At 39.5% G+C, this 21,766-nt stretch overlaps 3 protein-coding genes across 3 annotated transcripts in view; all 3 read right to left on the bottom strand.

The window, feature by feature from the left end:
- Positions 1-51: 51 nt before the first annotated feature.
- csrp2 (cysteine and glycine-rich protein 2) lies at positions 52-4,207 on the bottom strand. Its single transcript, XM_056748446.1, has 6 exons — positions 4,110-4,207; positions 3,045-3,166; positions 1,706-1,874; positions 1,290-1,419; positions 982-1,075; positions 52-551 (listed from the first exon to the last, which is right to left on the bottom strand). The coding sequence occupies exons 2-6, from the start codon at positions 3,154-3,156 to the stop codon at positions 475-477; spliced, it is 582 nt and encodes a 193-aa protein (XP_056604424.1). The 5' UTR covers positions 3,157-3,166; positions 4,110-4,207; the 3' UTR covers positions 52-474.
- A 1,520-nt stretch (positions 4,208-5,727) lies between these two features.
- Positions 5,728-12,347, bottom strand: e2f7 (E2F transcription factor 7). Its single transcript, XM_056748552.1, has 13 exons — positions 12,152-12,347; positions 11,180-11,272; positions 10,827-11,096; positions 10,595-10,745; positions 10,283-10,504; positions 8,773-8,931; positions 8,502-8,633; positions 8,243-8,404; positions 8,097-8,163; positions 7,748-8,006; positions 7,539-7,671; positions 7,128-7,456; positions 5,728-7,048 (listed from the first exon to the last, which is right to left on the bottom strand). Exons 2-13 carry the CDS (start codon positions 11,270-11,272, stop codon positions 6,896-6,898), a joined length of 2,130 nt encoding a protein of 709 aa, XP_056604530.1. The 5' UTR covers positions 12,152-12,347; the 3' UTR covers positions 5,728-6,895.
- A 2,347-nt stretch (positions 12,348-14,694) lies between these two features.
- The window catches only part of cog5 (component of oligomeric golgi complex 5), a 45,253-nt gene continuing 38,181 nt past the window's right edge, over positions 14,695-21,766 (bottom strand). The window contains exons 15-22 of the mRNA XM_056747949.1: positions 20,467-20,577; positions 19,898-19,960; positions 18,590-18,693; positions 17,473-17,710; positions 17,182-17,258; positions 16,404-16,530; positions 16,064-16,143; positions 14,695-15,730 (exon numbers count right to left, since the gene is read on the bottom strand). Coding sequence (XP_056603927.1) covers positions 15,619-15,730; positions 16,064-16,143; positions 16,404-16,530; positions 17,182-17,258; positions 17,473-17,710; positions 18,590-18,693; positions 19,898-19,960; positions 20,467-20,577 — 912 coding nt within the window. The 3' untranslated portion in view covers positions 14,695-15,618. The remainder of the gene's footprint in view (positions 15,731-16,063; positions 16,144-16,403; positions 16,531-17,181; positions 17,259-17,472; positions 17,711-18,589; positions 18,694-19,897; positions 19,961-20,466; positions 20,578-21,766) is intronic.

Below are 21,766 nucleotides of genomic sequence, written 5' to 3'. Positions count from 1 at the left end.
GGACCAGGACACACTATGATGAGTTCATAATTACATTTACTTCATAACACATTACAGTAAGGTTGTATTTATTAACATTAGTCAATTTTATTAAATTACTAAATGCATTTTAAAGTGTATTAGTAAATGCCAAAATTAACAAATCAAGCAAAAGAAGATATTTTGAAGAAAGTGGGTAACCCAACAGCACTGGACCGCATTCAAAATCTATTGTATGGACACAAAACCAATGCAAGTTAATGTGGTCCAGTTATCAACATTTTTCAAAATATCTTTTGTGTTCTGCGGACAAAAGACATAAAGGTTTGAAATGACAATAGCGTGAGCAAATAATGAGAGAACTTTTATTTTTGGGCGAACTATCACTTAACAAATTACAAAATTATTGTAGATACTTATAAAATTGGCTTCTTAAACCTTAGCCAGTTATTTGAAATGCGTAGTAACCTTTAGACCGTGTAAAAGTGATAAATATTATTGAGCGTGGACCAGAGCCCCTGCTCCCTGACCGTATCCAAATCCTTTGGGTCCAAAGTTCTTTGCATAACACGCTAAAAAAAGAAGAAAGAGCCGCAGTTAGGCAGAAATGTGCTTAATAAATGAACTAGACTAGAGTTCATACGAGTGATTCTAAGAAGTGCTGGGCTTAGACCTCAGAAAGTTTGTTCAGACAGACCAATCTGTAAGCTTTTGATGGTAATGATTGCTGTCTTATGAAGTTTTCCAAGTTCTTTAACTTTGATGTCAATGTTGGTTCTCACAGACACTTTTTAAAGAGGCTGGGTTTAAATGAATTATCTCAATAAGATCTATATGTAAAGCAGTTCTTGCCTGCTGTTGTAAAACTGTCACAGTTAAATATTTTCGTTTGATGAATTCACTGTGCAATAGCAAATAAATGTCTCCTATTTATACATACTGTATACATATTCCTATCAAAAGGCTTGAGGATTTGTGGTGTGTGATCATAGAAAGACTCACCCTTGCAGTAGATTTCACCGTCTTTCTCTGTCTGTGTGGTCGACTCTAAGCTCTTTCCACATTTGGCACAGCGAAAGCAGTTCTTGTGCCACGGCTGTGAGAGACGGCAGAGGAAAAAATGCTGAGATGAAACTTAATTTAGACTTCATAGATCGAGACTTCTGAGAACAAGTTTTAAATGTCTCTTTATTCTCAAAATATTTGAAATGATGTCCTGTTTGGAGTCAGAGGAGGTATGAAATGTGAGATGGAGGCTGACGGTTACATTAAACGGGTTAAATATTGTGATTCTTGCATACTTGTCTCACCTTTCCAGCGCCCTTCACCTTCTCGGCAGCATACACAGCCTCTCCACAGCGTGCGCACTTCTCCGAGCCTCCGAACTTCTGTGCAAACTTGGACGGGTTTGGGTTGGAGGTGGGCCTGTGTGTTTGTGTCCTGGACAAAAACAGGGAGTAATGAAGCAGCTCGTGTCTCAGGGCTTTGAATGAAAGTCTTTGTTGAGTGAGTATGGAGAGAGCGCGACCGGGGTCTGCTCGGCTGTGCAGAAGATCTGCTTACATAATACACACTTTCATAACAATAATCACCTGACACACAGCTTGAACGCTGACTTGATAAAGCCACGATAAATCTGACATACTGTAATGCAACACCCTCTGTTTACTCGAATACTTTGAGTTTATGGCCAACTTAAAAACCAGATATGAAGACAAACACTCACTCTTCTGGTTTGATGCCCAGCCTCTCGCCGCGGTCCATATTGAGCGTTCCCGCCCCCTGGCCGTACCCGTATCCTTTCGGGCCGTACTTTTTGCCGTAGCAGGACTTGCAGTAGATCTCCTGGTCGTGGATGGCCAGCGTGGTGCTGTCTAAACCTTTCCTGCAGACCACTGAGTAAAACAAAAACAAGTTCCATTTACTCAAGATCATGCAAGTCTATGGAGAACTAGGGTTGCTATGTGGTTGCTAAGGTGGGCTAAATGGTGTCCAGAGAATTTCTTGAGTATTTCTTACTGGTCCAGGTCACAAGGACACAGTTCTCACTTAAGATACGACTTCTTTTTTTGCGATTGTGATGTCATGTCACAATAATCTGAGAATCGTTCACGTCTTCAGCACAAACACAGACAGAGTTTGTTTACATGTCTGAGTTGAATTAGTATAAAGAATGCTGTAAAAAACACTAAACTCCGTCGTGATTACAGGACACGATGGAAGAATGTTTATCATGTGACTCCATGTGAGCTGATAAAGGCCTAGGTCAGAATGGGACATTGTCCTGGAGAAAAACCAATTAGTTTACACACAGAAGAGAGAGAAATGCATAAACTGAAAATAAACTGTCGCTCTCATGACATTTTATTACTTTGCACACAGGTTTATGTCCAAGTCTGATCAAACACACCTGAAGCACATTACAGTCTTCAAGATTACGTGAAAATTACAGGCACTACAGGATCTTATTGTCAGTGTGTAGAAATAGACTCCAAACATCAAGATTCAATTAAAAACGTTAGGGGAAATGGAACATTTTTTGTTAATTAAAATGATTGAGAGAGCGTGAGAGAGAGAGTGAGAGAGAGAAAGGTGTTCCCTAGCATCAACTTATTTTATAGGGCTACATAAAAACGTATTTATGTGAAACAGATTCTTGTTGGTAAAGCACATACATAATGCTTCTCATAAAAGCCAAGATAAAAAAATTCATTTCCTTATGCCCTCATTTTAAACAGCATATTCATACATTAAATACATTTATTTTTAACCTTTTTAACCCCAAATCTAAAGAAATTAATGAGAAATACTAATTTGCATGTAGAAGTTGAATTTGCATAACATATACATTTGATACTTTTATCCTATACAACTTAAAAGTGCATTGAAAGTATACAATATACACCATTACCACAGTTTTACAATGGTATTTGTAGTAAAACAATCGTGAAACTAATGGAAACCAATATGCCAATAAAACATCGCTTATTCCAAACCAAACAAAACCAAGGTTGATTTCGGTAAAGCTAACACAATTCTCTACCATTTGATGACCACAGACTTACTACAGAGAAAGCAGCACTTGTGGAAACTTCTTCCATCACACTGGACCTCTTCAGCGTGATACACTGTCCCATCACACGCTCCACATTTGTTGCCTCCACCCCAGTTAGGCATTGTGAGCAAACTGTGAAGAAAAACAACACATTCAGCTGTGAGACACAGGAAAAAACACGACAGCCGCAGGAAATGCTGTGTCCAGTCGAACGGTACTTCTCACTATAAACCTGATGTAGACAATTATTTATGCTTGCTTAGATGAGGAAGAGTTCAGTAACTCAGTTACAAGCTACCGCATCAGTCTGGACTAATACATTATAATCTACAGACAATAAACAGCCAAACCAAACACACATGACCACCAGAATCTGACACAATGGCCGTGTTATTCTTATGAATCAGCACATTGTATGAATGATATTTATAGATAACAATAACAATAGAGTAAAACAGCATGAGCTCAGTCTTTTTAAGACAAATGCTGAGATGATAAATGTTTAAAGAATGCACATAAACTTTATTACTCCAGGAAAATATGATCAGTTCTCTGAGAACTTACATCAGCCATGAATATAAATGTGAATTAAATTTTATAATAATAAATGTGGATATTACAATGGTATAATGACAAAGTGCACTTTTAAATGTGTATATAAAATATAAAATATAAAAGGAAAACATAATTTACACACATTTGAAAGCACAAAAACTCTTTTTTTGTAAATCCAGATGAAATATACGTATGTAGTTACTATTGAAAACGGTTGTAAAATGTAATAAAGTGAATATTAAAGTAAACTGTCGTATTTATTAACCTCAGTTTACAAGTTGACTTTACATGATACTGCAATTTACTACATTTAATACTTTACTACAATACTTTTTCATTTGGGTAAAATATTTAAGTCAACACAAACATACGCCAAACTCTTTAAACGTGTAATATAAATACAATAAGGGATGGCAGAACATTACAAAGTTGTCACGTAGTGTTTAAAACAGTTTGACGCACACAAAATGAGTTCGTCAAAAACCTTTATGCTGTTTATTAAAGAATAAAATGTTCTTACCTGTGTTCAGGTCACAGGTGTCTTTGTACTTTATAATCCCAGTAAGTTTGTGAAACTGTCTCGCGGCGTGTGATTGTCGCTGAAGAGGCGTGGCTTCGTAACCCCGCCCTCACCCTGGAGACGTGGAACAACTACGCAACGTTTATTTTCTGTTCTGACATTTACTTGCTGAAATTTAAAACACTGTAAAATATCACAAATACTAAAATAAAAAGCAAATTACTTTAGGAGTAAAAAAAGTTGTATAATATTCTGAATATTTTACATTTTTTAGTCTAAGTTCGTGTTTGTACATATCGTATTTTTTTTACTGTCACTCAGTATTTAAAAGCAGTGCTGTTTTCTTCATTGCTATATAAAAAAGAAACAATGCCAGTTAAGCAAACAAACTTTAATTCACGTTATTTGTGTATTTACGTTTAGTTTTGTTTATTCTGCATATTATTTGCATTGCAATTGTTTATGCCTTCCCATTATAAAGAATGTACAAAAGTACCACAGCACAAATGATATTAAAGCTCTTGAATATGAACCTACAGTTCCTCTATAATAAATGTAAACACTTATTTTACACGTAAAATGTCTGGACTTCACTTCACATGAACTCAAAACACGTGTCCAAACACTATAAACCCATACTGGCTCTAAACTTTAGAAAGCCACTGTTTGATATGTTTTAATGTGGAACGAGCACAAGCTGTCAGTTGTTCCATCGTTTGGATTTCAGATGGAATGTCTCATGAAGACAGAATGGAAAACAGATGGAGGTCTGATGCTCGTTTCTTTATATGGTCAAATGAGTTCTGGGTGAGGAACTAAAGAAATTAAACGTATCTGCTTATTTAGGTTTACATAAATAAGAATATTTCTGTGCTCTTGAACCCACGAAGGACTCCAGTATTATTTAAACTGGGTGACATTTTCCATTTCTTCACCTTCTCTATGAAGTAATGCTATTCACAATGCTTGGTTCATTTGTCATCTGCCACATCTAATTATTGCAAAGATCATGAGTTTCAAAATTCCTTCTGGTTTGCTAGAATGTTAGATTTTACTGGATAATAAAAACAGATTTTACTTAAATAGCATTAATGAACAGTTAAAGTCCCAGTGAAATAAAAAACGACAATGGCTATTTTTTCATGAAAAATTGCTGCGTTTATTGTAGATAGTTTGAAAAGTGGGTCGCTTCCTTATAATCTTCAGTTTCCTTCCTGTAATGACTATCCATCTTAAATGACGTATGTAAGACGGCTTGGCCTGGAGCATCCGTTAACTCCTCCCCTTCAACTGTCTGCTGCCAGTTCCATTTCAATAGAGGAAAGCCATGTCTATTATTTTTCTCGTTCAAAATTCAATTTCACTGGGAAAGCCCAAAATACGGAAGTAAAAACTATCGATTCCTTAAAAACTTTCATTATTTTCAGTCTAAATTGGAAAAAGAATGGCCTTCTCACCTGCCATAGTTGCAACTCTTGCGTCAACACAACAGGGTGTTCAACCAAACCACCATATCTGTTTAAAAAACGTTTTGTCGATGCTAAACCAGCACCACGCACTTGTTTTATGAAAATATCAACAAATCTTTTGTATTGCATGAATGAAGCGGTTACTGATGAACATTTTTAAATCCATTTAATTTATAATTCAAATCCAGATACAACACCTGTATTACAACAGACCGATGTGTATTTGTACACAAAATAATCATTAAAAGCATCAAACAAAGCACACACAAAAGCACCATATAGATTTAGCAGTGCCTTCCTTGAAGGTGAAACAGCCGTAAACATCCAGCAAAGACATTTCAACACTGACATATACAGAAATTAACATGTATAGAAAAATATTCAATGCTGAGTCCAGGTACAATAACTCTGTACAGAGTACACACTAGGGTGTAAAATTCATCCAAATGTAACTGGAATTAAAAAATAATAATTTATTACTAGTCTAAAACAATTAATACATAAACATACTTTGTTTCAAGTGATACAGTACTGTGATAATAACTCCAGTGATCAGAGATCAAATTCACTGGCGTTTTCAAGTATTTCAAGTTTTAATTTCCATTTTGATCCACAGACGTAACACCTGAAAACTAAACAATACCTCAAAAATCACAACCATTATTTTTTTATTAAATCCCCAAATAAATGTTCCTCTTATGCTCATCAAGTTTAATTTACATACCTCACTTCAACCCTGAAGAGTGCTGTTCCTCATAATTGACGTATCGGGTTAAAGCTTTGGTCAAGTTTCACACAAAATTATTTGTAAGGCATGTCAGCGTCAGACCGTTTGGCCCCTTTTTCTCTTTTTTAAAGTGTAACTTACTAATGCAAATAAATGTACAGTCGAGCAGACTCGTGTACATATACGTACAGCTTTCTGTACAGATTAAAGGTGGCTTTTAGAGACCGATCCCGTCTCAATTCACATTTAAAATAATGTAGTGCTCGAGCGGATAGCCAAGACTGGCTTGTTTATGGATTATCGCCCCTGGAATTAATAAGATTAATATTAAATGCACTTCCAATATACTCTCAGATGGGGTGAAATAAAAAGAATGTGGGGGAAAACCAGCCACAAGAGGGCGTGTAACAGCTGGAACTCTTTAGACAAACCCTGAACTCGAGTTTTAATACCTGCACTCATCTGATGTTCAGAAAATGTGAAATGTTCACCGATAATACAGTTATTCGAGCTAGTCTTTACCGTGTTATGCGGTTTTTCCTTTTGGAATTGCAGCACCATAAACTGAACGCTTACACGAAGCTCTAAATTTAATTGGAAGAGTGTTCGATGTCCAGCTTCCTCTGGGCGGAGCCTCTTTTCCGTGCCGCTGGTGGTGATGCAAGTAATCCAAAAGCTCCAGGCGTCTCGAAGAAAGACTTTGACCACAGTGCTGCTTCCTTTGGCGTTGAAGGAGTCTGAACCTTTTAAGTGATACATACAAGTCTTAAAGGTACAGTAACCAAAACAATTTCAAGGCAAAAAATACTAAATTGCACTGACCTGCATCTGTACTAGTCGAGGGCTCTCTTTTCTCAGCCCCTGAGGTGACAGCGTGGAGCCTGGTCCTCTGTACCCATGATGCTCGGCATTGTTGACCTTATCGGACATACTAAACGCTCCGCCTGCCATCACAAAGCGAGCGGGTGAAAGGACTGTGGGCATGCTAAAACTCATACTGCTGCCAGCAGCCCCTTCAGCACGGGACGTAGGCACTGTGCCCGCTATGAGAGGTGAGGGCACAAGGAAGTATGGGACGGCTACGGCCGACATGCCTCCATGTGTGTGCCCTGCCGGCATGAGGAAGTTTAGACCGTTCAGACCATTAAGTCCTACAGATGAATGAAACAAAAGGTTAGAATGACTACCACACATGAGACAGACATCAGATGCATGAGAAAACGTTTCATGTACCTGCTGTGTTTGAAACATAGAGATACTGAGAGGAATGATGGGGGTCTGTATTACTGCGCTTTTCCACACCGTCTTCCTTCACATGTCCGTTCACGGGTGAACCTTCTCTGGTGTCGAGACATTCGCTCTCAGCCTAAGAAGGAAAAACAAATTTAGTGGAGGAGGTCCAAACATGATCATGTTCACAAACACAAGTTTATAATACACACCGTCTCGCTTTCTGTAGACGCAGAGTGTTTGCTTCTTTTAACGGCCTGATTTTCATCCTCCTCTCGCTCTCTCTTCTGATCTGTGATGGGTGATCTCTGACCCTGAATGATGCCCTCAGGGACATGGCTGCTGTACAACATGAGCACAGGGGTCTGAGGCAGGTACGCCAGCGTCTGCGGCGTAAACTGAGCTGTGTATGGAGTCTCCGGCTGAAGGGACACAGCGACAGATGTGGAGCCAGCAGAGGGCGCTCTGGGACTGAAACAGAATTACAGTACATTATATACATGTTTATAACATAACACATGTCCTATTTTAAGGACAGATTCAAATGCAAAGTGGCCTCACCTGTCTTCAAACTGCAGTCGACATGCAACACTGCTAACACTTTTCCTGGAGAAATCCACCGGCTCGTCTGACAACAAGAACACTTGCGTTAATCTTTGTGTTTTAAACATAAGTCGTGCTACAGCTGTGTTCAGATCAGGTCTTACCTTTGCCGTCTCTGTGAGGTGTGCTGGGGGCAGAGTTTATCAGTCTTCGATTGACGTGAGGGGTAGGAACGACCTGAAAAGATGAATGTCGCACCATCTTCTCTCGTCGCTCTGCTGTTCCTGTGACGGTGTGAGTTTCTGACACTTCCAAACTCTCTGAATCTAAATTAATTTCATCATTGAATTATTCACAATACAACCATCAAACTCATGACACATGTGGCTTATAAATTCAGCTTTTTAACATAAAGTGTCATACCACTGCGGAAATCAGAGGGTCCAATCCATTTGAAGATGGGCTTCCGGCTGTTCTCTTCTCGCACGTGAAGTTTCTTTATCAGACTGAGGCTGGTGAGGACGTTCGCGATATCATACAAGCGTCGTACCTTAGCTAAACCCAAGCAAAAGCAGAGAATGTGATCTGTGTTTCAATTTACGAAGGAAGGAGTTGTCTACAAAACTGTGATTTTAGGGTTGCCAGATGAAGGCACTTTATTGTTTTCCAAATGGAAAGATAATTGGGGTCTTACTTTTATATTTGCTGTGGCTGGAATCATCTTGACCCTCCTCGATCAGTATCTTAGCAGCCGTGTCCAGCGTGACGGTGCGTGTTTTTGACACCAGGAACAACATGACAAACTTCTGGCTCATGATGCGCAGCGATTTATCTTTCCTCCGACTAGAGGCCACTGTTACAGGAGAGAGAGAGACAAACCATCTGTACTGATGCTTTACATGTAAGAGCTTTAAGAGTGACAAATACACTTCTGTATGGAATGAAGACACGTGGTGTAATTTTGAGGTTTCATAAGAAACGTGGTACTGAGAAAAAAGTATGCACATCCAAATAGCTAAAGGATAAAAAATGATCAAAGTGTGAAGAAAAACAAGACGAAATTGACTTTTATGGACTGAAACATTTCTATTTAATGATTAATAAAGAAGGGAAATAGGATACAGGGTGTGAATTTCTCTTGTTTATCTACAGATTGAGAACAACAATACAAAACCGACGGATGCAGTAAACGGGGCGAGTGGTTAATAAGAAAAGCATCATGATTCGCCCTTCACGCAGGGCAATTGGCTTTCATTATGACAGAAAGACGTTGCTTAGCGACAGCGGCCACATGGGGAAAGAAGCGGGCAATCACGTCAAGCACATCAGAGGACTGAGATGAGGACAGCGGGGCGCAAACATCCGTCAGATCATCTTCATCCGGTCAACAGAGAATCTCACAAATCTTTATGTACACAACCCAATACGGCTTCTTACAGAAACATACATGAAAATAATGAGTTGAAATGATTTTGTGCGGGGTGATGAGACATGAAACTAGCATGCATGAGCATGATATGCTGAATTTCTGTACTTGTGCATCACTACATGTTGTATGACATTTATGCATCCTGTGATGTTTAGATATATTATTGTTTGATCGCCATTTATTCATAGCCACCATTGAATCATAGTGCATCCCTAACACTAAATGAATGAATATATTTACAGGCACAAAACACAATAAACTACAGGAAAACGAATAAGGGTTTTACTGCAGTAAAAAAAAGGTTACTGAGTTTTATAGGGAAGTGCCTCCAAAGGAAGTATGAAAGAGACGATTGAATCAGGATTTACACGTGTCTGAACCTGCATGAGGTCTTGATTCTCTGAATAATGAGCTTGGCCCCACCAACACAAAGGCTCATGGGTTGTGATGGGATTACCTGTGATCAACACAAAGGCCAGCGCACACAGACCTGGTTACAAGCATTGTGCTTCAGACGCTGTTAACTATTGACCTATTAATGAAACACGACCTTTACCGGCCGAGAGGCTAATGATGGTAATGATTCAACAGTCACTGGGGGTTTAACATTTGCAAGAAATCAACTCACATTAATGTGCACCCATGTGACTTTCTTCACACCAATGATTATTCTTTTGGACGTCAGTAAGATTAAATGGAGAGCAATTGGAAACTTTTGCCTTTCTTCCCCCTAGGATCACATGTTGTCCCTGTGTGGTGTATGCGTGTGTCGTACCGTGTGTGTTTTGCGTGTGCTGTGCGACGTGCGGGCTGCTTCCGTCTCTCTGGTCCATCAGCAGATGGTATCCCTGCTCTCGGCCCGTCTGCTCTAGCTCCTCGAGGGTCTTTGAGAGCAGTGGTCGACCATGCCAGACATACAGATTCTTGGCCATTCTGCTCACCAGCTTCAGGGACTCCAGCACGTTCACAATGTCATAGATGCGTCTCCTCTCCACACCTGAGGGACGAACGGTTTACACAACCACGTCACACATTTTGTGTGAAACATACGCCAAGTTCAGGTGGTTGTGTATTTTATGGTTCTTACCCAAACACGTGGCCACCTCATCCAGAGAAATGTTGATGCTCTCTGAGGGTTCTGGGTAATCAGGGTACAATGCAAGAAACTTCTGACACAGGAGCCCAAGACTCTTCTGTTTGCGACTCGGCCTTCTTTCAGAATCATTTAATACTTCAAACTGAAGAATAAGAAAGATTAAAGAAACTTAAACAAAAAAAAACATCAAACGAAATCACATGCGATTCAATAAATGTCGTACCTGACACGAGTCATCAAGATCCTCATCCTCCTCCGTCACCTTCTCCTCGTTCTCAATGGGTCTGAAGAGCGTCTTCTTCAGCTCTCTGTCCCGGATGTCCGGGCTGGCCGCGCTGATCAGCATCTTTAGGTTTGCTGTGGGGGTCCAGGGGTCCGGATGGCTCTTCTCCGGGTGTTTGATAGGGGTGATGTGTGTGATATCCGGACTGCAAACTCTCCGGTAGTCAGACTTCAGCGGGGTCATTATTTTCCTCTCCACGCAAATATTCTCCTGAACATCACAGAGTCGATTAAACATCTCATGCGGCTGTAAATGCGTTCATGTATAATGCATTTACATTTAAATCATCTTACTTTCTGCTCATTCATGGTGTCAGTATCATCTGACCCTGTCTTAATCTTCCTCACACTAATCAGATCCTTCAGAGATAAACACTTCATCTCCATCTAAAACAAACAAACAAAAAAAATAACATTCACTTTACGTAGACTTCTGGACCAACTTTCTTACGAAATATGTTAGCTTTAACAGCTAAAGTTATACAAGTATATTACTCACAACAAATATATTAAATAATGCATTATACAAAAAGCATTACAGTTTAAAACAGCTTAAAAAAACAAGGCAATGTTCACAGATCATGAATACATTTAAATAGCTTAAATTGCCATGAAACCTATTCATGTGAACAAATAAATATTAAATATGTATAAACCAACAACTGATCTGTGGGTTATGATTGATTGATAGTAATTATTAATGAAATGTGTTACATACTAATGGTATAAAATCGCATTGTTAAAACATTGCATCGTAAACTATGTAAAGTTTAAAACTGATACCATGAAAATAACGTAAAGTTAGAAGATGATGATAATAATAATGTAAATTTTGAATGAGCGATATAATAATGTACAATTTTAAACAGTGATGACGAGGAGGTGGTGGGAAAGTTTTGGCGCAAAGATCTTGACCAGTTGCCTGGAAACCAAACCAGTCAGATTTTCAAATAAACAAACTAAAATCAGATCGCTATATAAGTTTAATACTTTTTATTAATATATTAAATCATCTCGTATACGTGAACATAGAATATTATTCTTATTCGATGTTGAAACTTCGTAGCAAACTGCGTAGCTAGCGTGAAACTATTGCTAGCTATACTAACTTAGTAAACTCTGTTAAGATTTTATTTTCTGGTGATCTGTATATTGGTTAAAAAAGTAGTCAAATTAAAACAAATAGAAATAATAAAGATTTGAACAGATGAACTAACTAGCATGACTGTTTGGATCAGACAGGCATATTAAAGGTGTTATCCTTACCTGAAACTCCTGTCGGCTGAATAAAAAGCACCGAAAACTGTGATCAAATCCTTTAAGGGACAATTCTTCTGTTTTCCTCTTTAAATGGACATGTTTTTGCTTTAAAAACAAGCGGATTTGTGCTGTGAATCTTCTTTTCTCGGTTGGTTTGTAGCTGCTGCTTGTGAAACTCGTACGAATTACCCGCTAAAGCTTGTTTTCTGGCGCTCTACAGAAGTTCGCACTCGCTCAGCCAATCACGACGGCGCAACGGAAATCGTTCGGCGGTGATTGGTCGAACGTAGAGGAAACTCCACAGAGCGCCGCGCGTAGCCAATCACAGCAGCTTTGCGGCCACGCCTGTGGGGGGTTTGTTGGCGGGGCTGTGGGCGCGCTGCTCGTGATCTGTGGCGCGTCTTAAGTCTTAAAGGCGCCGCTGAAACTCTGTGGGGAATAAATGAAACATCGCACATCATTATTTCAGCGGGGTATTAATACATATGCCACTAATGCCTCCGGGCCAGGTTTCGTTTGACAAGATGGGACATGAATAAAGGTGGGCGTACAGGTGGGGTTTTGGCGCGACTGGGGGGTTTCTCGCGGGAAGTGTTGTAATATGAGAAGTGGCTTTCAGGATCTACCCCCCAGGATGCCCCACACCCACAAACCTACCCTACACCAGGGTATATCTAAACACAGATCAATCATTTATTACTGATCACAATTATACAAATAAACACCAAACAATACTTTTTAAGTTATTTGTTATAAAACCATTTTTAAAACATTTTTAATAATATTAATGGCCATTTTTATGGTAATAATTATGTATTTTACTTAAAAAACGAGGGTTAATTTGTGGTTACTGTGGTAGAACTGTAATTTTTAAGTTATTTGTTGTAAAACCATTTTTTAAACCATTTTTAATAATATTAATGGCCATTTTTATGGGAACAATTATGTATTTTACTTAAAAACGAGGGTTAATTTGTGGTTACTGTGGTAGAACTGTAATGTTTAAGTAATTTGTTGTAAAACCATTTTTAAACCATTTTTAATAATATTAATGGCCATTTTTATGGTAACAATGTATTTTACTTAAAAAAACGAGGGTTAATTTGTGGTTACTGTGGTAGAACTGTAATTTTTAAGTTATAAGTTGTAAAAACATTTTTTAAACCATTCTTTTAATAATATTAATGGCCATTTTTATGGTAACAATGTATTTTACTTAAAAAAAACGAGGGTAAATTTGTGGTTACTGTGGTAGAACTGTAATTTTTAAGTTATATGTTGTAAAACCATTTTTAAACCATTTTTTAATAATATTAATGGCCATTTTTATGGTAACGTTGTATTTTTACTTAAAAAAACGAGGGTAAATTTGTGGTTACTGTGGTAGAACTGTAATTTTTAAGTTATTTGTAGTAAACCCCTTTTATACAATTTTTTTTTCCTCATTTCTATTCTCACTTTACTTACTGTCTGTACTGTTTGATCTTAAATGTTTTACCTGTACATGTAAAAATCACCAAGTTAAAAATGAACCTCATATAATTTGACATGAGACAGGAAATGACACGTGTTTTAAATAAAATATTAGTTAAAATAGTTACTGTAAAGAGCATCTTGTTAGTTTAAGTGTTTCATTCTTTGACTGCTTTCAGAAAGGTTCATTATTTGTAAGGAAGGTTTATCTTAACTTTGTATTATATTTCATGCAGCAATTGTTTATTTTAAATAAAGGCCCTGACACTGGCTGCTCATTTGTTTACAGCACATTTATGTCCTAACACATTCAGGCCAGTGTATCTCTAGTGTATAATGTTAACTCTTTAAAGTATCTGCATGTTAATCAGGTGGACTGCTGAATTGTTTGGGTGCATGTAATAGATTAGGATTTTTATTCTTTTTTAGTTCATAATTCATATGTCCGGATAAATTATGTATAGGAGGCCAGATTTGCTCTGCTGAACTAAGACAGCGTGAAATATTGAGTAACTGCTTCTCCTTCATGCACAAACAAATTCATTCAAAGACATAATTGTTCAGAGAACAGTTAGTACATTGCATGAATAACATTTACATAATTATGAGATTATAAAACGAGAGAGAGAGAGCGAGAGAGCAGCAGTATTGTAACTTTCAGAATCCTGTGGAAAAGAAAGCCAAAGTGAAAGAAGTGCTCGCCAGAGACAGAGATGAATGAGTGTGTCATGTCTCTGAAGACCATGTGAAGGTCTCTGGTGGTGTAGGAGGAGACACAGAGAGACTCTGAGATTCAAAGACAAGTACCTGAGCTGAATATCAAGAGAACATCAGACATCACTCCACACCCATCTGAAGCATTTGAGAAACAACTGTTTACCAGCTCATGCTATGTGTGAAAGATAGAAATCGTCTTTATACTTTTTTTGGTCATGGTTTGATATTATTATGCACTGAAGTGACATTCAGACATTCAAAGCTTCATAAGGGTCAAAATAATTGTTTGTGCCCCTGTACATACCTCTTAATTCTGAAGCCAATCATTTTGTCATCCGTAAATTCAAAGATCTAAGAGATGCACTCAGATATACTTTATAGTGTTTTGAAACATGCGTCTTGCAATAATGATACATAAGTGACAGGTAGTGCAGAAAGACAACTGTGAAGACAACAGGACACGTACGATTTGAGAAATGATTGACAAAGAACCTCTGGGAAGAATTGTGTTAATGGTGCTAAAACACATCAAATGAACCAGCAGACGCTACTCTTCAAGGTCTGAAAAACCCTCCAGAGTACCGTCAACGTTTCACAAAATCTCAATTTTACCTGAATGTTCAATGTTTGACACATCAGTATTCACAGATAGAGATATACCCTTAATGTGTTGAATACAGCTGGGTTTGTTTTTTGTTTGGATGGTTGTTGTCTATTATTTCTCATTTTTAAAAGTACGCTTTTTTGTCCGTTATAGCTTCATTTTTACAGGATAGTAAAAAAAGACATGAGACGGGTCCATTGCACAATCCAGTCATCCAGGCTACTTCATATAATAAAATAATAATTTATGAAACATTCATCTTAATTCTGTATTTTTGGGGCAATAATGTGCGAGACAGTTTGCCGGTTGTTATGACAACACAAATCCCTTCAGGCTAATATAAGATCTCTTTACTCCGGGGTCCTGATCATCTGTCAGGGCACATTTTGATTTAAAGACGTAACAGCTGAGATAAAGGATTGAGACAAACTTTAATTAGAATTTACACATCGTGTGTTTAACAAATGATTCGTTTCAGCTAAAACTAAACCGCAGAACATCTGTAGAGGCATAATAAAGTATGAAATCCTTATGAAAGTCATACGAGTGCCAAAAACCAAACAGCCCCATAAAAACAATTTTAACCACATTCATTTATAACCATAAGACAATAATTTGAATAATGCTAATAATAATTCATGTTTTGTTGAAGGTGAGTGTGCATTAGGATTGTTCAGTCCTATGACGCGGTGGTGGCTTTCTGCAGGAGCTGAAGCATGATGGGATAAACCGGAGCAAACTCCTTCCCCTGCCGAGCTCGAACCGACTGCACGTACGCCTCCAGCGCTCCTCTGCAACCAATGACACATACATCATTTGAACACCATCAAAGTAGCCGTTCTGTCTGTAATGCGCCTCTAGAGAGCGCTGATGTCGTACTGACAAATTGAATTCACATGATGTGTGTACTGAACAGATCACGTCTGCTCAATGAGTCCAGGGCTCCCCGAAATCTAATGACCAACAAATCTGCTTGACCTTGTTATGATGTCTCAAGTCTTTTGCATTTACCAGAACAAATTTTTCATAATCGCTTTTAAGACATTGCACTTAACAAAAGTGCATTTGAAAAAGTAATTTCCATCACATAAACAGTTAAAGTGGATTTTAATGACAATTCTTACCTGATGAGCGTCAGTCGGTCCTTCTCTGACGGATGATCATCCCACCACTGAGAGTAACGTGAGATCGACCACTCCGCTCTCTGTGTTTAGAGATGCAGTAATATTACAATATCACAATAATTTTAATCCTTCAAGAATTATAATTTTTTTGCACATTTTTCCACAACATCATGCAGATCATAGGAGAGGCAAGGTGGGGTAGCTGAAGGGAACTGTCTCGCTCAAGGGTACAATAAACACAATGTGACCTTCAAACCCTCTTACTTTCACACGGCCAAACCCTCAATCCCTGAATCTCTATAACAGAGGACTGTCCATGTCTGTGTGTGTCTGTGTGTACCTGGTGTGGGGATTTGAGTTCAGCGGGAGCGCGGCTGAACAGAAAATGCAATATGGTGCTGTAAGGAATCAAATCTCCCAGCGTCTGACTGCTAGCGATGTGTTCGTTCGTCTGGAACAGAAGGGGTCTGAAACAGCCAGAGACAAATAAATTCATATCCTATTCACTGGAGATCAGTCCACATCAGAATGATTCAGAAAGGAGACGCTATAGAATATGATAACCAAAAGAATAGGAAAACCAATGTGAAAATTGAATGACCTTGATCACAAAAGACCGCAAATAAAAGCAAAACAATGACCTAAATAAAGTCAATATTAATAGTGGAGATATTCTTTATAATATCATTTTACGCTTGTGTGTTTCAAAATTTTCAACAAAAGTGTCTCTTAATTAAAAGCCCGCTCTGAAAGAAATACTACACTCCATCATTTATCTATTATACATATGGAATGGAGAAAAAGCTTGAAGGTCTTTACAAGCATGACGTTTTTTATTCATTAGTTGGCACAAATCAAGTCAATTGAGAAACTCAACTCAAAAAGCTCACTGAAGCTTAAAGAGTATTACAGTTTATCTGACAGTGTTCTCCCCATCTCATCAGACAATCATCTCCATTAGTAACCTTCCTTTCTCTCTCTCTGTTAATGAACAGTCATTTTCAGCGGGAGCGCACCAGGCGACCTCTGTTCACAAAGCGAGAACTCAGCGGGAGGAGGATGAGAACACAAGACGACACAAATCAAGAGTCTGCGCAGTCACATGGGGACAAACTCACCTGAAAGATCTCAGCAGACGGTACGCCTTCCCCAGATCTGACACGCGTCTGCAGAGAGGAGCCACGGCCAACTCCATCTGAACACACACAACACACATTTAAAACTCATGGACATCGAATCAGTCGGACAGTAGGAGACAGACACACACATTCCTCACTCCCTTTCATTATTTATAAAAAGAGCTGTCGGGGTTCTTATCCGCAGAAGAAAGTCAGGTTTGGAGTGACAGATTTTTTCTTGAAGTGAAACTTGAATGAGGAAGGCTGGAGACAGACCCTCGTCATTCTCACCTGAGCAAAGTCAGCCGCCAGTCTCATCTTGCCTCCCTCCCCGAGCGGACGCAGAAGGCTGGCGTGGCGGATAAAGAGGGCGATGGCACGCTGGGCGATGTTCTCCGTGCTGTCGTACAGGAAGTCCAAACACTGCAGCGGGCGGAAATAATCGCTCATCACACGCGCGATGAAGCCCTGGAGCTCACGCATGTACAGAGAACACGGCACGTCTGGGCGGCCACCTGCAGGGAGAGAACTACACACAACACAAACATTACTAATATTATTAATAAGTAGATGTCAGTAAAGCAAGCAGTGAAGAAAATGTGCAAGATTTTTACAAGCTCAAAAATGTTAAATCAGATCTTTTCTTTCACAAGCACAGGATAACATTTTTGAATTTGAAGTTTTTTTAACAGGTTTCTCTAAGTATTTTTAGCATCTTTCTCAAATAGCTGATGGCGGTCGATAGGGGGAAAGCGAGGACATTTCTAGATAAAGTCGACTTAATAGCATGTTTATTTCTCTCTCGTCTTCCCTCAGGAATGCTGTCATAAAATAGACCCACCAAACCCGCACCTCGGTCCTGAGGGGACAAGAGATGTGGACAAAGAAAGCTGTGCTGCATCACAGAGGTTTAAATGTTATCAAACGCTGTTACATCACTCTCTGCTGTATTCGCCGGACCGCCCGTGTGATTGAGAATGAGAGTGAACGCTGAATACAGAACAGACACTTAGGTAAAGGTCTCCTTTATCACAAAATACAACACAACGCAAAAGACAAAGAGGTGGAAAATAAACAACAGTTCTGTACGATTATATCACGGCCATTATTAACTTCAGTAAGTCTATATATAGTCTATCTCATTCCTAACTGACATTACAAAATCTTAACTTAAAATAACTATGTGTAAATAAGTTGCTGTGCATGTGTTAAAGGGACAGTTCACCCATAATTATTTTTTATCGTTTAATTACCCTCATTTCAAACCTGTATGAGTTTCTTTCCAAAAGAAGATATTATGAAGAACGTTGATAATCAAACAACGCTGACATATGAACACCAAACATGTTTATGGATTCATAAAGCTTGTGCATCGTGCGTTATTCCAGCCTGTGTGATGTTTGCTTACCCAGAGAAATCCTCCTGGTGCATAGTGATGAGTATCGCTTCAACAGAATCACTGACAGAACTGAGGAGCGGCTGAACGGCAGAAGTCATCAGAGCCTGAACCGACTGCAAAAAACACGAACACAACATCAGATATTTATGAAACGATAAATGTAGATTGCAGAGGTAAAATCATCTGGATTTGGGTACATTTGATGGGAAATGTTTGAGTTCATATTGAGATCTTCAATCATTTTGACTTTCAAATCTGAGCTTAATTTAAGAGACATCGTCAAATGTTTTTTTTTTTTAGAAGAGACCTCAACAGAGAGACACAGATAATACCTGAGCCGAAGTTTCCCTTTGCTCTGGAATGAATGTCATTGATGAGAAATAATTCTCATTGCTCAAATGTTATTGTATCCGTGTTTAATAAAGTTCTTTCGTAAGGCTCGAATGTTTTACAGTTGCCTCATGCTAACGTCTGCTCTTTGTCCTCTCGTATGATTGGCTGACATTTGCTGATGGGACATCAGTCTGACCATCGTGTGTCCCCGCCCTCGGTGTCTGAACCCCATATCTGGCTCTTCATCTTTGGGTGACATCGATGTAAACCGCTTCCCTGCATGCACGAGATAAAGAGCAAATCTCGACGCTCATCGCTCGCTCCTTAAATCCCTCAGAAACAAAGTTACCGCTCACATTCTCTACAGACACGACTTCTAGTCATCACGGCTCTGAAGACTGGGTGATGATTGTGTCCTGTTTTGTTTAAAATTTATACAGACGACGTCATAATTTCTAACGAAACCCGATGTTGTTCTTGGATTCAATGCGGAGATTTTGGGATTTAAAAGCAACCTCGACCGAGCTGAAAGAACAGCGGGTGGTTAAACTGTCGGGCTGTGTTTTCACCTTGGGTTTCTGTGTTTGCACTTAACAATCGTGGGTTAAAGGAGGTGTGTGTGTGTGTGTGTGTGTGCAGCCGCTGGCTTTTGTTAAAAGCTAAAGAGAAAAACAGAATGACCGGTTTACTCATCTGATAGCCAATTTAACCGAGGCGAGAGAGAGAGAGCTGAATTCAGAGCAGCTCGATGTTTACCCAATTACTTTCCAAAACCTCCTGCAAAATTCAGCCCCTCTGCTCCTTGCTCTCTTGTTAAACTCTGAACATCACACATGCACAAACTGTATCACACAACACAGTAGTACGTTTGATGCAGACAAGAATAAAAAGAGCAATGTTACGAATATGAGGACGTGTCCTGCCGTGTGCTGATATCCAAACCAAAATTGTGTTTTTGTGCAATTTTACTTATGTGTACTTTACCTCCGAAGATCCGGTGAGAGCTTGTTCAGCGGCTGGAGGACAGGAACCCAATCCAGATATGACCTGACAACACAAACAGCCTAAAATCAACATACACACTTCCAACATTCACAACAATATCTGTCCTTCACACTCCTGGCCCTTCAAAACCAATCCTGCTGAAACAAGCGTTTCATCACCTTCAGTTTAAATATTTCAACAAAGAGCAATCTCACTTTATTACTTTATTAATCACAGTGGTGAGAGAAAGCCGTCATGTTTTTTTAATGCGGGAGATTGAAAAACTCCATCAAGCGGTGCTAAAAGCCATCTGTGAAATACAGCCGCTCGTATTGCACAGTGTAGACGGATGATGAGTCTGCGGTTTTCCCAGGATTCTCTCCTGAGCAAAGACACAACAGACGTGCGGTTTATAGACTGACAAAGACTGTGGATTTCACATACGACAAAACAAGACTCAAACTGTATTGTTTTCTTGCTCTGGAGCTGGAGTCATCTGTATGGTTTTCATTTTGGTGTGAACAGGCCTTCAAAACAATATCAAGGAGTGTAAATAATCAAAGTCGTACTTTAGCAACAGCCTGCTGTAAGCGGAACAGCGAGTTCACCACGGCAACGTTCCTCCTCTGACCCTCCGTCAGGGGCCCGATCACCTGACTGGCATCACCCTGCGTGCACAGCTGGAGAAAGAGAGACACAAATGAGAAAAAGAGCGAGATTAAACGATGCTTAAAATCAAAACAAAAAAGGCCCAAGTAAATAATCAGCTGAAGCGAGGCTGCCGCTAATTTTCCCAGAGTTCCCCGCGTTTTTCTGAGGTCAGAAGCGCTTTGCTCGGTGGTGGCACAGCGGTCGGCATGCTGGGACGTGGCCGTCGCCATGGAGCTCAGACGGCAGAGGCAGCTGGCATTGTGGGTGGGTGGGCGAGCGGTGGGGAGAGGATAAAACGAGGAGGATTTGCCCGGCTCGCTGTCACACCGCGGGAACTAACAAGCGGAGGGCCGCAGCGGTCACTCGCAGACAAACATACACTCCTAACAAACCTCAAAACACAGCGAAAACTCAAGTCCAAAAAACAACACCTGGAGGAGATACTGAATAAAATGACACGCCACCAGAGAGAAAAAGCCACCTATGATAGTTGCAACAGGGGGTGCTATGGCAACAGTCTAAAAATGGCACGGCAACAGTTCATTAACGTTTCCCGTGGCAGGTGTGGAGATGCCGAGCGCGACACAATCTGCTTGTATGTGGGTTGATCTTCACACCTGACGATTAAATAAAGAGCAGACTCCAGTGCGTATAAACATGCCTGAAGACCAAAAACATTCATATGACACTCGAATCCTCAGAGCGCTACGCTACACGTGTGCTACAGCTGTTAAGATATCATGTGTGTTTCTTCCATTTGTATTATTTGTTGTAAAACAATGTGCCCCTCATTGCATTGTGGGTAACGGTCTTTGGTCTCGCGTAGCCATACTGCAGGTCTGGAACCTTTGCCTGCTTTCTTTGGCCAAGGCCCGCCTAAGAAGCTGTATGACTTACAGGTAAAGAAACCAATCACATTTTATCGAAGTTCATAACTTTAGGAATTAAGCGTTTAGACGATCGTGATGAATTCTTGTTGCAACCGTTGTAAACACGAAAGCTTACTTCTTGGATCAGACGACTTTGTGTCGTTTCCAGGCGGACCTTTAAAGAATGCATCAGACGTTTAGCCAACGATCCATTGGCGTGACATCTTAGGCTGAGACTTCAGCCGTCCTTTATCATTTAATCATTTGCTTTTATAGTTGAAAGAAAACCAATCAGGATCTCAGGAGGCCATTGCACAAAGCGAAGATCTCATTGGACTGTGATGATGTC

The sequence above is a fragment of the Triplophysa dalaica genome, chromosome 5 (assembly GCF_015846415.1).
Source record: "Triplophysa dalaica isolate WHDGS20190420 chromosome 5, ASM1584641v1, whole genome shotgun sequence".
Taxonomy (NCBI): domain Eukaryota; kingdom Metazoa; phylum Chordata; class Actinopteri; order Cypriniformes; family Nemacheilidae; genus Triplophysa; species Triplophysa dalaica.
Note: the sequence above shows the minus strand (reverse complement) of the source record. Positions and strands in the feature narration are given on the sequence as shown.